At 36.6% G+C, this 16,732-nt stretch overlaps 1 protein-coding gene across 1 annotated transcript; it reads left to right on the top strand.

The window, feature by feature from the left end:
- The first annotated feature begins 1,067 nt into the window (after window positions 1–1,067).
- On the top strand, window positions 1,068–12,345 carry LOC116303971 (uncharacterized). The gene is made up of 9 exons (XM_089035475.1): window positions 1,068–1,328; window positions 4,661–5,118; window positions 6,476–6,514; window positions 7,070–7,182; window positions 7,265–7,305; window positions 7,414–7,580; window positions 8,760–8,801; window positions 9,751–9,849; window positions 10,513–12,345. The coding sequence occupies exons 1-9, from the start codon at window positions 1,264–1,266 to the stop codon at window positions 10,518–10,520; spliced, it is 1,032 nt and encodes a 343-aa protein (XP_088891601.1). The 5' UTR covers window positions 1,068–1,263; the 3' UTR covers window positions 10,521–12,345.
- Window positions 12,346–16,732: the final 4,387 nt, after the last annotated feature.

Below are 16,732 nucleotides of genomic sequence, written 5' to 3'. Positions count from 1 at the left end.
AAGACAGTATCTTGATCTGACAAAAGTATACTCTCGAACTTTTTTGTATACTTGGAGAAAACAAACATTTATTTTCTCACTCTAACTCTTCAAAATTCTTAGAAAACGTGCTGAAATGCACGCATGCGCAAACGTTTTTCTCTAGAGTGTCACAGACACCTTAAAAGTCAGCTAAAGTCCTTGACATTTCGAAACATAAGCTTCCTGTTGTTAAAGCCTCATGATTTTTTACATTATTTTTGACTGTTGCAACTGATTTGCCCTATAAAAGCGAGGCTAAACCTGTGTGAATGAGTCTAAAAACACAGTGGCATTACGCAATGAGAAAAGAGACTATTACGCTTGCTCTTTTCATATATCTATATACCTTTCCTCATGTTTTGCAAAATAAATAGCTAGATATGTAGCTATTTATAGTGATGACATGCACTTGAACCGTGAACATTGTTTTTCAAATTGAATCAGTAAATCATCCCTTGAGTGAGCCAAGAGATTGGAAGAAATGATTCAGTGGAGACAATCGTTATGGAGAGAGTCTGAACAAAGAAGAAAGACTAGAAAGTCCAGAAAACAATTACTTTGGGGCGAGGGGGAGTACAAAAAAAAACTTGTCCTCATCGTAAAGTTTCCAAGTCAATAACAACTTGAGACACTTTGCATGCTTTAATACTCGCTTTGAATAATCCCTTATTATTGTCTTTATTTTGCCCAAGGCAAAGAAATAATTGCACGTTTACAAACTAGTTATATTACTGTTTATTATTCCTATATCTTCGCTTCTATCTATTGTAAAAAAATGATTTTAGGATTAAATTAATACAAGTTTAATCAACGTTGGATGAATATAGTTCTTTTATATTTATTTCTCGTCAAACGTAGTCAGACTAATTATAAAATAATGCAGTCATGAATGACTAAGAGACACTAACGGGCCATTCAATTAACTCTCATACCAATGATATGAATAATTTAGTCTTCTTATATGGGAATTAAGTGGACAATCGATCTTTTAATTGGGTAATAGGCACGAAAACTATATAAACACTTATGTTCATGACGTAAGTTTGGCAAATTAATGGTTGCGAATCTAACCTCACTCACACCTTTTACATTTTGGATTCCAGTGCACTGCTTTGGACTATAAATTAGTAAAAAAAAAAACTCATAACTTTATACAGTTTTGTGTCAACGTTTGACTTTCAAAGTTAGCAAAGCCGGGCATCAAAAGCTTTGAGTAGTGGGTTTGAAGGCTCAAGAAGAAAGATGCACTCGAAAAAAAATTGGTTGGTTTGTTGGTGTTATTGTAGTTGCGTATTGGTTGTCCAACGGTGAGTCTTTAACACAATAAAACTTTAACATTCATTTGAAATTCAAGACTGCTGAGATCAATAAATGTTGCAAATGTTCATCAAACATATGAACTCATTTTCTGCAAGATTCCATATGGAAATTAATTATAACACATTCCAAATGCCTTTATCAAGGCAAGTGTACTAAGTATTGGGAATGTTCACAATTTGTGCGAATGCATACGATGTTCGAAATTTATCAACTTTTTCACAGACTTTGAAACTTTAGCATGAGGTTCTTTTGTTTTATGGACAAAAAATCCGTGAAAATTTTAAAGTTTTTTAAATTGCGTAGCAAGATGTAGACAAAGCGAAATGTGATTTAAGTACTGTCCGAGTAGAAACTCTTTGACGAATCACCGTCTTCAACTATTGTAAAATAGTCTTAGACTTCAAATTTCAATAGAATTCGGTTCTAAATTTTTACTCGACAAATTAAAAAACCAGTGGGACAAAAATTGAGAATATTTTTTAACGGCGTAGCAAGCAAGACATAAACAAATCGAAAGAATTTTGAAGCTTGCAAGAGACTCAGGGGAAGCGGAAGCTAAAAATCTTTGGGGCGGGGGGGAGCACTGCAAAAATCTTTGGAGGGGGGGGAGCACTGCAAAAATCTTTGGGGGGGGGGAGCACTGCAAAAATCTTTGGGGGGGGAGGGGGAGCACTGCAAAAATCTTTGGGGGAGGGGAGCACTGCAAAAATTTTTTTTGGGGGGGGGGGGGAGGACTGCAAAAATCTTTGGGGGGGGGGGGGGAGCACTGCAAAAATCTTTGGGGGTGCACTGAAAATTATATATAACGCTATGCACAGGCAGCCCAAACAAGGTTCCTGTGTATAGTTTATAAGGGAATGTATGGGAGTTATGATTAAGGTCATGAAAATAAAATGTTTCACTCAACAATTATTTTCATAACTTTATTATAACTCCAATACATTCCCTTATAAACCATACACCGGAACCTTGTTTGGGCTTCCTGTGCGCTATGTGATAATGACAATGTTTTGTTTGATTGCAGACGCATGCACCGTAAAACAATGACTAAGAACCAATATTTTTTCGGGGGGCCAGGCCCGACCCCCCCCCCCGGTTCCGCCGCCCATGAGACTCTCTTGACTTGTTCGCAATCAATCAAAATTTTGAATGTTTGTCTTGTATTAAAATGTTGGAAAAGTGCGAAATGGCTTTCTTCACGGCAGAAAAGAAACTAATCAGCCATTCGTAGTAAAACAAATGATTATTGAATTATTATTTCTATTATTTTTTATATATTTAATTTAATTAAATTAATCAATTAATTAATTTTTTCGGTTTGAAATTTGTCTGCCTGTCTGAGTTGGTTTTACTATTTTTTTTATAGAAAAAAACCATTTAACATTTGCGGATAACTATACATACATAGTCAGATAAAAACTTAGTATTCTTAGATTATGATTTGGATTAAAAGAACAATAAAAGGCAATACTCTTGCGTCTCTGAATATCATTTTAGTCGATGAACCGTGGAAGTATTGGTCCTCAGTGCTGTATGCTATGTCTTAAAATAAATGTCATTTTTATACCTCACAAATAATCCTCTAATCACATCTCCGTATTTTAGTCACGTTGTGATCCATTATTTTGCAATATTGGACATCAAGCTATTTGTATAAGAAATCGCACGATCTCGAGTACAAATTATAGGTACGAGTGATGTTTTGAAAGTTTTCAAAATTGGACGAACCTTTAGGCGAGAATTCATGCTGCTTTATTTTCATTTTTTTAATTATTATTTTTTATCCTTTATATATACATATATATTTTTTTACCGACCTCCTACCCTACTATTTATATGACATTTGAATGTTTTTGATGAAGAAAAGAGAGAAAAAAAGCGACATTTTCTATTAAATTTAGCTTGTTCTTCTACCTGTTATTGTCGTATACAGTCAATTCAAAAAATGTTGTCGTCGACCGGCTCAAGCCTACGCGACTGGACCGAAAGGAACTCTGGGTAGCAATCATTGAAGACGAATTGACTCCATAATTTTATCTGACTAGTTATGCCTGGTTTACAGCACGAACCTTCGTAGGCGAGCGGGAAGTGTTGAAGGAGACGTTCATTAATGTCTTCATATTTTCGAAATTGTGAACTGAATCATAACTACTTTGTTTTTCTTTCACTAAACCCAAAGACATGCATTTGAAGGATTGTTTCTCGCCATTATTATCTTATAACTAGCGGGAACAATTAATTCAGAACGAATATTTAACCGCTTCATTGGTTTTTACCCATATTTCTTTCGGTCCAGTCGCGTAGGCTTGAGCCGGTCGACGACAACGTTTTTTGAATTGACTGTATAATGACAATACAAACAAGCAAAAAAAAATAAAAAAATAAAAAAATTTTCGCACTGTAAATACGCAAAAGAGAAACTTATCCTAATCAATCTACACTATTTGAAATGTCTTTGCTCAAAAATTTAGAAAAAGGGGACCATTTCTTTTCGAAAGATAGTTGTGCGCATTTTGATTTAGATAAAGCAATTTTTCTTTCTAAATCAAATTTAGTTTTTGCATGTTCGAGAAAAGTTTGGAAGGTATAACATTCCTCACTTATAAAACGTCGTATATTTTGATACTAGTTTTTTGTAATTTGCATGGAGAGTCAATCAAATATTTATCCAAATAATCTACCCAAACTTCCTAGCCAAACAATCTAGCCAAACAATGAATCTACCCAAACAATCTACCCAAACAATCTACTCAAACAATCTATAAAATCCCTGGATGAGGATATTGAGCCTTTTATGTCAGCTATTGTATGCTATGCAGCTATTGGTTGGAAGTTTATCCAAATTGGTAAAACTACAGAGGTTAGGGTTATAAAAAACGACTTTTTTATGATATTCTACGTTTATTCTGGCCTGCGGCGAAGAACGAGGGCTCTGGTATAATCCATTTTTTGGCGCAGTCTCAGTTTTCCGGAAGTGAAATATGATCAATGAAAATCATGCTTTAAAACAGAGGTCTGTATTTACTTCCGATTAAAATAAAAATTAAACATATCGTGAAAATTGTTTTAATTTTTGGTGGCAAGTCTTGGAACCCATGCGCTCTTATACCGGGAGTCCAAGAAATCCTGGTCTCAAAAAATGGATTATGCCAAAACCCTCGTTCTTCGCCGCAGGCCAGAAGAAACGCAGGCTCTGGGTACGAGATTGGGTACGAGATTGCCTATGATTAGAGGTGCTACTGCTATATCGCATGTGAAGTTACACAAATCTGTTCTTTTATTAACTATTCATGCAGTTATTCAATGACTTTTTTTACAGCTCAAACTACTACAGCTCAAAATGCTACAGCTCAAACTATACAGCTCAAAATACTACAGCTCCAACCTCTGCAGTTCAAGCTACTACAACTTCAATTATTTTAGTTCTTGCTACTCCAGCTCAAACTAGTGCAGCTCAATCTACTTCAGCTCAAACTACTGCAGGTCAAGCTCCTACAACTTCAACTACTGCTGTCCAAGCTACTACATCTCCAACTACTACAGGTCAAGCTACTACATCTCCAACTACTACAGGTCAAGCTACTCCAGTTCAAACTAGTGCAGCTCAATCTACTACAGCTCAAACTACTGCTGTCCAAGCTACTACATCTCCAACTACTACAGGTCAAGCTACTCCAGTTCAAACTAGTGCAGCTCAATCTACTACAGCTCAAACTACTGCAAGTCAAGTCACTCCAGCTCAAAGTACCGTTCCATCTTCAATTCCATCAACTAAAGGTATGACCTTAAAGAAGGATTTCTTACTACGTAAACACTTATTAAAGTACGTTTTTAGAGTTATGATGATAATTCAGTTCCGGTGATCCCGCGGACTTCACGAACTGCACTCCCAAAATTTCATTTAGATTTCGTACCATTTATATATCGTTAGATTTTCGTATTATATATATCGTATTTTGTTTATAATTTTAATTATCGTATCGTATCTTTTTTTAAATTTAAATAATTATAATAGAATTATTAGAATTATTATTATTATGTGCAGTACGAAAACGTAGATGCAAAATTATTATTATTATTATTATTATTATTATTATTATTATTATTTGAACAACGTTTGCGCAACATTCATCTAACACTTTCAGCCAGCCACTACAAACAGTCCGCAATATTCAATCAATCAATCAATCAATGAAATAACTTGAGTGTCAATGTATTTAGCTTACAAGCTAATTGGGGACACTCAATTATAAAAGTAGAAATACAATAAATAAATAAACAAATATCTATACATAAAATAATATTAAATAAGTATTTGTTCTAAGTCCTATTAGTATGAAATATTAAAAAGTGTATAAAAATATAAAAATATGTGAAAATTTTGAAAAATAGTAAAAGAGACCCATAATAAAGCATAATATTAGCATTATATTATTGATCCCAACAAAGTATAGCTTCATATTGAGTCAAATGTTGGTAGCGTACCGTATTTTCCAGAGACTTTACTTAAAGATCTATAGTTTGCAAACAACGCATTGAACTTCGCGGGTCGCACTTCAACGATTAGTATATGTAATAGGACTCCATGCTGTCCAATTAAGAAATAATTGCACGAGGAAAATTCCGAGGACTTACAAAATTGGATGAGGCCGTAGGCCGAGTCTAATTTGGCAGTCAGAGGAATTTTTCGAGTCTAATTATTTCTTGATTGGACAGCATGAAATCTCATTACCTATTAATCATATAGCTGCCTAATTAATCCCATATCAACGAGACCTAGCTGTCCAATTAAGAAAATAATTGGACAGTTACCTATATTATATTACATTATATTACATTATATTATATGGGATTAATATAGGTAACTGTCCAATTATTTTCTTAACTGGACAGGTCTTGTTGATATGGGATTAATTAGGCAGCTATATAATTAATAGGTAATGGGATTTCATGCTCCCCAAGCAAGAAATGATTAGACTCGAAAAATTCCTCTGACTGCCAAATTAGACTCGGCCTACGGCCTCATCCAATTTTGTCAATCCTCAGTATTTTCCTCGTCCAATTATTTCTTAATTGGACAACATGGAGTCCTATTACATATACTAATTTTGTCTTATTCTGTTTTGATTTCTAGGGCCAACGACGACGGTTCCACCAGTGTCTGGTACTACAAGTATGTTGATCAATAATGCTAAAAAAAATTAGTCCGCCTCACGTTCATATGTCTACTTCTGTAAAGCTACATATTAACTATTGTGATATTTGAATGGTATACGTTGAGCTAGGTATGGTTGGGTAGTTAATATCGACCAAATGTTATTCATAATTGGTTATCGGCTAAATAGCTGTTATTACAAGAGATTATTAAGCTTCTTTTCAAGGTGGCTGCTACGAAACTCAAGTGAATTGAAGATGCGGCCGTTGGATTGATTCCCCCACTCCCCATCTCCCCCCCCCCCCCCTCCCCCCCGATCCTTTTAAGGCCTGAAAGGGCCTTGAAAGCGGAGATTCGTTTTTCTACCAATCTTAGTTATGCCATTTCTTGAAAAAAAAAAAAAAAATTATTGGAACATATGCTTTTTTTTTTTTTTTTGTATAGGGGGAGAGGGAGAGGGGTTCGTTGTAACTATCGTAATCACCCCAAGCAAAAGGCCTGCATCGCTTGGGGTTCGTATTTTGATACCTAAGTCTAATAAGATTACTGTATTTATACTTTTTTCTTTATTAGTGAAAGTGACTTTGGAGATCAAATTTGAGGGTAACGATTTTGATAACGCAACAAATGGCACAACCCCTGAAGGCAAACGTCTTCGGAACATACTTAGCGACCTTCTAAAACTGGTAAAAAAAAAATTTGAGTTGAAATAATTTTCATTATTCCCCGTTTCTGAATCATTTTCTTTCTTTTTTTTTCTTTTCACAGATTTTAAAAAACATTTTGAGGATTACAATCATCGAAGTAAAGTACGTAGAATAGTTTTTCTTTTCCCGCTGCTAATTAGCTTCACAGCCACTTTGAGACCATTTACTTTGTAAAAGTGACTTGATTTTAACCCTCTTTTATCCGGCCAGGAAAGCAAACAGTGTGATCGTGAAATATGAGCTCGTCGTCAACGCAACTTCGAGAGAGGAAGCTCAAGAAGTTATCAATGCTATCCAAGATCAAGTCAACACCGGGATGATTGGGAACTACACTGTCGATCCTAATTATCCTGTTGGGGCAAAGATTACTATGATAGGTATGTCTTGAATGCTTAGAAAGTACATTAGATGCACCCACTAATATATATATATATATATATATATATATATATATATGTATTATAATTTATTTATAAAACTCATGAATAATTAAAGAGGAAAACACAATAGAAATCATTGTCCGTGGAGGAGGTTGTATATGATACAAAATCGTCCTGATTTGCATAAACTTTAACTCCAATTTTCTCAGCCAAATTCAATTTTATCTTTAAAATTATAGTAGAACATGAATGTATACACCTAGACGTTTCATAAGTAATATACAATATTCGTGTCCGTGTTGTATCAGATATACAATCACTCGCCTTCGGCTCGTGGTTTTATATCTGATACAACACGGCCACTCATATTGTATATATTACATATATATACAGCCATTTGCACAAATTATGGCCGTTTCAAATATAAATACAAGTATATCGAAAGTATATCAGACAGGGTGGGATATCTTTCTTGATATTTTTTTCAGAAAGCCCTAATGATAAACAACTCGAAAAATATATAATGGAGGATATCCCATAACATTTGATATGCTTTTGATATACTTGTATATATGTTGGAAGCGGCCATAATTTTTGCAAATGGCTATATATATTTAGAAAACTCATTAATAATTCATGAAGAAAACACAATAGAAATCATGACCATGAAGGTGATTTTATATCGGATATAGATTCGTCTTCATTTGCATAAACTTTAACTTGGATTTTCTCTATCAAACTTGGTTCATTTCGTAAAAAAATCGGTACACAATGAGAACAAACATCATAAGTTTTCTAAGCCGTTCAATAATCTCGCAGATCGTGGTTTATCGGGTCTAAAACCACTCGGCTGCGCCTCGTGTTTTATACCCGATAAAACACTCCTGCTCGTTTATTAAACATTACATATACACACACACAGCCATTTGCAAAAATTATTAGTGCCGTTTCAAATATATATATAAGTATATCAAAAGTATGTCAGACACGGCGGGATATCTTTCTTCATATTTTTTCAGAAAGCCCTAGTGATAGACAACTCGAAAAAAACATTAGGGATGATATTGAGATCAGATCGGGAATCTCTTCAGTAACTTGAAACCAACGCACACAATTGAAATATGTTATCAATATATTATCAAAATACAATCTTAACGTGATATTGTTGCTTAATAGTTGATGGAAAGCCAGTAACACAAGCTCCCCCGAACAAAGAGTGTAAGTATTTAATAACTAAAAGGAAGGAGAGGGAGGTGTTTGTTAAATTTTCTCTCTCTCTCTCTCTTGTAATGCATCATCGAGGTGGCCTTCTGCAGCCCTTTTTTATGATTTAATGATGATTTATGAATTTATATAGCGCCTTTTCTATATGAATATAATCAAAGGCACTTTACATTGAGTTGTGAATCGAATGACGGATTGCTTTTTGCGCAATTTACATGAGAGATGGTTAGTATGAAGTGGAGGCACTGAGGGTGGTCACTACCTCCCGCGCGAAAGTCCGATGCTCAACCAACTGAGCCAACCGGTTTGCGGTTAACGAATCTTAACGAATCTTTAAGTTCGTAACGAAGAAATAATTCCATATCACGAATTTAAGGTTACTTTCTAAATATGGATTTGCTCCTAGGATTATACCTAGATGCGGACCTGTAACTAGGGCAATATCTAGATATTTGACCTACCCCTAGGATTATATCTAGATATTGACCTGTTACTAGGGCAAAATATAAATATTGTTTCACTACTAGGATTATATCTAGATATTGACCTGTTACTAGGGCAATATCTAGATATTGACCTGCTCCTAGGGTTATATCTAGATATTGACCTGCTCCTAGGGTTATATCTAGATATTGATCTGTTCCTAGGGTTATGTTTAGATATTTACCTGTAACTAGGGCAATATCTTGATATTGACCTGCCCCTAGGATTATATCTAGATATTAACCTGTAACTAGGGCAATATCTAGATATTGACCTGCTCCTAGGATTAAATCTAGATATTGTCGGACCTGTTACTAGGGCAATATCTATAGATACAGAGAGATAAGCAGCAGTTTTAAATTCCTTAATTATAGTTATGAGATAATGATTTCTTTCAGCGATTTCTTTGTTTAGAATAAGGGACTGATTTCTTAAACTAACTGGTTAACTTACTTTACAGCTGATTCCGAAACACTGATCATCCTGTTGGGAGTTGGCGTGTTTCTCCTTGTCCTTGTGATTATTCTTCTCATCTTTCTGATCGTCAAACTACGCAAAAGTAAAGCAAGCTTAGTACAGTAGATATTATATCTATTTTGGGAAACCAGGACCGGTTGTACGAAGGGTGAATAGCGCTATCCGGCGGATAAATCCTTATCCAGTGGATAAGTCGATGCTGTTATCCAATAAATTTATCCACTGAATAAGATTTATCCGTCGGATAGCGCTATCCAGGCTTCGTATAACAGGGTCCAGGATATTGTGCCCTTTTAAGGTGCCGCCTGAAAAGCAACGTTAAGTTTGAAAGTGTTAATAAAAAAAAGGTGCCGCCTTTTATCGTTCTCTCGTCTCGGGAGATCCATCCTCGAACCCGTTATCACCGGAAGCCAGGGGCAGATCCAGGGATTTTAGGCTAGGGGTTGACTATTACAATGGTTATAGCAGGAATTCGAGAAAAAGGAAGGGTGATTGTTACTAATGATATACTGAGAAATTTGAGCAAAAGGGGGGGTGACTAGTTACACCTTTTATTACGCCCCTCCCCCATTAGATCCGCCACGGGAAGCAAGGTTACTCGCCTCTCGTCAAAGTTGTTTGTTAGTTTAAATGTCTCATGTGCTTCGAGGGATTTAAAAAAAATAAAGTTAAGAGAAAAGTAGTCTCACCCCCTCCCCTTCATTTTTTCGTGATTTTTTAATTTCTTATTCTTTCGTTTTTACAGTCCATTAAGGTTGATCGTCATCGTTGACAGAACGAATCAAGGCACCCTGCACATTAACAATGGGATACCTGTGTCAATTCAAAAATCGTCGACCAGCTTAATCCTACTGGACCGAAATGTACTCTGGGTAGAAATAATTGAAGCTGAGTTGACTGCATATATCACACTAGTTTTCAGCTAGTTATATCTTCTGACTGCATATATGTTATTTACCGGCCAGGAGGTCCGGATAGGGAAAACCTGTGCCCGAGGTCTTGAATATACGTTTTCAAGACCGAGGGCACAGTTTTTCTCTATCCGGACCGACAATGGGACGACGGTAAAAAACTTATTTATTTTTCCCCCGTATTTTTTAACTTGTTTTTGTAATCGTTTTGTATTGTCGTTTAGCGGCAAGGATACCGGACCGCGCGCGCGGGCAGATACTGACGAAATACCGCCCGCTCAAACAGCCAATCAAAACGCACGATTTTTTAGGATACCGGACCGGAAAAAAATAAATAATTTTATGTGATTAGTTATGCCTCGTGTGTACAGAACGGTCCCTTCACTGGCAAGCGGGCAGTGTTAAGGTGGACGTTTTTTGATACATTATTTTCGAGGTTGCGAATTGGATCATAACTATTTAGTTTTTCTTTCCGTACACCCAAAGACGTGGAACAATTAGTTCATAATTTAACCGCCTTCCTGCTTTTCCCTTTCGGTCCAGTCACGTAGGCTTGAGCCGGTCGAGGACAACGTTTTTTTAAATTGACTGTATGTAAGTCTCAAAGCAATAACAGCACACAGCACGATGCACCTGTCGCTTTAAAATACCATACGCTTGCACGGCAATCATAACATTGCAATGAGTTTGCAATCATTTCCGTGCCCATAATATGACAAAATAGATGGCGGCCATGTTGGATAATATTTCAAAATGAACATCTTATAAGACAGGAATGATAGAACACTTTACCCATGATAAGAAATTCCTTTTCTAAATGAAAGGATTCTAAAGATTTTGCTCTTCAACTTTGCTCGCTCGTTCGTGTCTTTTTTTAACCTCACAGACAATATTTAGATATTTTTAGTCTCAAAACCCATTTATACAATTAAAGGCAGAACACAGGCGACACAGGCACATTCTATTTTGGGTCACCGTTGTGTCGGCCAAGCCTCGGGTTACTAGGCTTCACGAATTTGCAACGTCCCCTGAAATTGGTTAGGTTTAGGGGCGGGGTTGGGGAAAGGTCATTGTTTCCTATTGTTCTACACATGTGCGCCCTCCAATAGGATCACATCTTGCAAATTCGTGTAGGACGACCCTAAGCCTGGGCTAACTAAGTAACATGATCCGTTGAACCTTGGCCCGTCAACTACCATTACCTATTTCGAGGTCGAGAAAAAAAAATTGGGTCGAGCTGACAATGTTTTGTGGGACATATTCCCAAGATCATAATGGCGTCTGTTTCGGCCCCTAAAACAGTCCCAAGATGCATTGCAATGCCAATTCGACCAAGGTCTTACTCAACCTCGTAATGGCTAACTACAATATCATCATATTCAAAGTATTACGTATCGTAAAAGCCATTTGTCATTCAAATAATACTTTAAGAAACGATTCATCTTTAATAAAGCAATAATAAACGTTATGTTATAACGACTGAATGAAGATAGTCGTGGCTTTGTGGCTAAAAGATTGTAATGATATACTTTTGGAGGGTAAAGACATAGGTAATTGAGGCGATAGACTATGGTAAAGGTAAAGGAATTAACGTCGGTGTTCCTTCAGCCATTAGGCAAAGACGGTAAAATCAATAAAATACATGCTCAGTATACATCTTATAAGCCGCTGCAAGGTCATGTAGTGCATCTAATCATATTTAAAATACTCTTTCTAGAACATTTTTATTTTTATTGCTTTATTAACCAAGACCATATTTCCCGGGGGGTACTAACACCCCAACTTGGGTAGGGGTGTGCCGCCAGGACCTCAAAATCCTGACCCTGTCCCAGACCTAAAATTTTGATTTTAAACTAAAACTAAGAATTGTACACCCTATCCCAGACTAAATGACGGAAAAGACGGTTATCCAATGGATTGCAATAAATATTTACTAACGTTTTCATTGTTTTAGGGGAGTACCCCCCCCCCCCCCCCCCCCCCGGGCCATATTTCCAGACATTGAGTGCTTAAGCCGCGTCGTTAGTAGCTCGAGACAGTCACGGTTATGCTGGAGATTTCATCAACAGCGTGGTCGATATTCCGTTTTAGGCGCAATCTTGTGAAAATAAATATCAGAATTTATGTCTAGTGAACTATTTTCTTATAGTATCCGTCATAATACTTTGACGGGAAGCATTTTAAAAATATAAAATTTCGGTACACTGAAGTGTCATTTGATACTAAAATAAAACTGAAACTAAAATTTAAGATAAACCTTAGATAAAAATGCAAGTAGTTTTTTTTATGCTCATCTTTTCTCATATATTTGCTAAGTATCGTAAATATGAAATCTGATTTTCTATTCTGAGACCAAGATAAAATCTATACCCTTATGAATTACGGCCACTAATCCTTTGGTTTGCATTCATTGGCTGCTTTGGAGTCCAGAGTTTCCTGGTCACCAGGAAAAAGGAAAATTGAATTTGTTTAAAAATTGGTATCTTACTGGACATTTTAATGGTATTTTTACAAAAAACTTGAAGTTACGTCCTTTTTGTGTTTGTGCGCGCCTGTCAGTGATAACCCATAGATTCTTTCTCGAACTCATTGTCACAGGCTAAGCCTCGCTTAACATTGTTTAGTAATCTTGCGGATTTTTTATGCCGTGAATAGCTGAGTTACAAATGAAGCTAAGCTTGTGCAAATGAGTCTGTGGTCTTCAAAAACAGCGGTATGCATCGATGCTGTATTAGTCAAAAACAACGTCTTCAGATTATAATTACAAAGATATACAAACTTCCCTAAACGCAAACATTCGATTGCCAATTGCCAAGTTTCTAATAAAGCTTAAGTTAACGAATGGAGTATGGTTGGTTGATTAATAGCAGCAAAATGAGTTAAACTGCTATTGTCTGCCATTTTGTGTCATTTTCTTACTGTGCGGACACACTAACCTGGAAAAAAATTGAACAGAATTTAAGAAAATAATTTATAAAATAATTTAGCTACTTATTGCACTCAAAGCTAAGTTATGACCGCCTTATAGTTGCGTTATAGTTAAGTCCAGAATCGCCTTAGTCCTTGAGCTTGTATAAACGTTTTCATCATTTTTCGTCCGCCAATAAATATGCCATGACTATCCGCGCCAACAACAACTTTCAAGATTTCCCGCAAACAATTTTGGCCCCAGGCCACGCGCGGTTTGCTTCCTTGACTCCAAACCTCCAAACGGGGTTCGCTCGGTTTAAAAAAGTGCGTCTTCGATAGAAACTGGTGACTAAGAGCGTTGTCACCAAGCCAACGAAGAACCTGGCTACCCAATTTGGCGGACGAAGAATGATAAAAACGATTGTAAATTTGACGCAAATCTCGAGCGATTCTGGACTTCTCATCGCAAACCAGCCTCCACAGTGACTGAACAAATACTTCAAAAATCACATATCACATTTAAAGCCGAAAGAAACAAATGCAGGATTCGTCATTTAAGGCAGGGTGAATGTACATCAAATTTCCGGTGCTACATTTTTCAGAAGGGCATTTACGAAGACCCACTTTGGTGTTTCTTAAAGGCATCGTCGTACTTTCCATACAAAAGGACGCCATTTTAACACAGTATTCACTCAAAGAAAATCGCTGGATCGACCAAGAGCTTAGAGGCAAGATTAAAGCACACTAAACTATCGTTGTATTACTCTTATTTTCCGGTGCTACATTTTTTCTTGACGCTTCCCCGTCATTACGATCGAGAGTGGTAAGTACGAATTCTTCCTTATTCTTTGTAATTCCTTGAGGTTAATTAGCATGAAATGTGACAGGCGTTCCGTGATATAGTATGCAAATGAGCAAAATCACCGGAAGTGACCCGGAATTGTACGCCATGAGGTTATTGAAAACGTCGTCGAAGTTTCTTTCTCAAATATCTAGGCTTCGTTGCTTGAACCTGATTGGTTCTCTTGTTTTCACTCTATGTCGTGATTGGTGAACTTTCTTCAAGTGGTCCTGGTTAGTGTGTCTGCACAGTAAGTAAACAATACTTCTTCTTTTTACATGTAACGATAATAACTTAATTTATATAATACAGTAGTTCTCAATTTACCGTCACGAATCGGAGTTCGATTTAGTGGACGTCAATCAAAGTGTTTCCATGGGCACGTTTCGAGGGCACGTGCCTATCAAATGTTGTGGCAACGCCATAGAATATTTCACGTCAACGATATAGATGAATACCTACATAAATGTCGATCATTTTTGTAAAAAAGAGCGTTTTTACGTGACGTCTCAGACGCCATATTGGTGTACCTTTGACAATAACTTTGTCATTAGTTTCTTTTGCTAGGTACACCAATATGGCTGCCATCTCTATTGTTAGACATGACATCACAGCCGCCATATTGGTGTACCTTTGACAATAACTTTGTCATTAGTTTCTTTTGCTAGGTACACCAATATGGCTGCCATCTCTATTGTCAGACATGACGTCACGGCCGCCATATTGGTCTACCTTTGACAATAACTTTGTCATTAGTTTCTTTTGCTAGGTACACCAATATGGCTGCCATCTCTATTTTCAGTTAGCTCTCTAGGGACTGAGTGAAAACGCTCTATACTGTTGACTTGGCCCCGTCCACACTATGCCGGATAAATTTGAATCCGAATTTTTATATACTCGGTTAGGCCTACCGTCCACACTAGTCCGGGCGAATCCGGAACAATTCTTCACCGAAATTAAAACGAATTTTTTCGAATACGGTCTCCAGAGTGGAACAATTTGAAAACGCCGGCTAGCCGTATTAGTGTGGATGGAGAACATTTCGTATCCGAAATTTTTCGAATACAATGACGTCATGATTGTCGAATACGATGACGTCATGATTGTCATGGGAACATAGCGGGAAGGCTAAAATTTCAATTTCAGCTTCCATGCGCATGCTCAGATGTGCAATGGAGCGTTTTTGCCGCCTCTGATCGGACTAGTGTGGACGCGAAACATTTTATCCGTTTTTATGTGTGGACGGAAAACGTTTTTTTCGGTTTCGGTGTGAAAGTTGCGGATTCAAATTTATCCGGCATAGTGGGGACGGGGCATTAGGCTTCGAAGATGGGTTCCCTCTGATTGTTGCAGCCTTCATAATCACCACTCATTTTTGCAGTGAAATCATTTCTATGTCATTATTATTTCAAATCAGCTGGAGAAAAAGGGTGGAATGGAAACTTCTGTGGAGTCTTACATCATATATTCTTTCTTTTCATTTTGTAGAATGAAAAAATAAACTGAGAATGAAGATTTAACTGATTGTTTCAATCTTTGTTATGACTTATAATGAACATGCCATTGGCAACTGATTTGCTCTTAAGCGAGGCTAAGCCTGTGCAGACGAGTCTGTAGTCATAGAACACAGCGGTATTTACCTAATGAGAAAAGGGACTATAACGCGTGTTCTGTTCAAATATCTGTATAACTTTCCTCGTTCCTTCGCTCGCAAAATAAATAGCTATGAATATAACTAGCTATTTATTGTGAGTTGAACGGCGTGAGCACCGTGAAATGCATCAGTCAAATCATCCCTTGAGTGAGCCAAGAGATTGGAATTCAGTCATTATAGAAATCATTTATAGAGAGAGTTTGAACAGTGTAGAAAGTCCAGAAAATAATTTCCTATATATATACACCTACTTGCAAGAACGTTGTCATACGAAAATAGAACATTAGTGATTTAGTGGGATAGGAATTATATTAAAAAACAAAAGAAGATCACTGAAGCTGAACTTTTTTGTTTGTCTTTTAATGTATTCCTTTCTCACTAAATTACTAATGTTCTAATATCGTATGTCTACGTTCTTGCAAGTAGGTGTATATATAACAAAGTGTTTGTTTCCCTAATCTTAAAGTTTTTTAAGTCAATAACGACTTGAGGACACTTTGCATGCTTACTCAATTTGAATAACCCCTTATTATCGTCTTTATTTTGCCTAAGGCAAAGAATGATCTTGAATGATTGCATGTTTACAAACTAGTGATATTACTTTATTTAATTCCTATATCTTCCCTTCGATTCATTGCCAAAAGTTGTA

Source organism: Actinia tenebrosa, unplaced genomic scaffold, assembly GCF_029948245.1.
Source record: "Actinia tenebrosa isolate PJP-AT-01 unplaced genomic scaffold, QUT_ActTen_1.0 PGA_scaffold3__52_contigs__length_22856419, whole genome shotgun sequence".
In the NCBI taxonomy this organism is placed as follows: Eukaryota; Metazoa; Cnidaria; class Anthozoa; order Actiniaria; family Actiniidae; genus Actinia; species Actinia tenebrosa.
This window is presented reverse-complemented; position numbering and strand designations above follow the sequence as displayed.

Coding starts and splice junctions, on each gene's coding strand:
- LOC116303971 (XM_089035475.1), top strand. CDS start 1,264: ATGCACTCGAAAAAAAATTGGTTGGTTTGTTGGTGTTATTGTAGTTGC. Junction 7,306..7,413: donor ATTACAATCATCGAAGTAAA/GTACGTAGAATA, acceptor TTATCCGGCCAG/GAAAGCAAACAGTGTGATCG. Junction 7,581..8,759: donor GGCAAAGATTACTATGATAG/GTATGTCTTGAA, acceptor GTTGCTTAATAG/TTGATGGAAAGCCAGTAACA.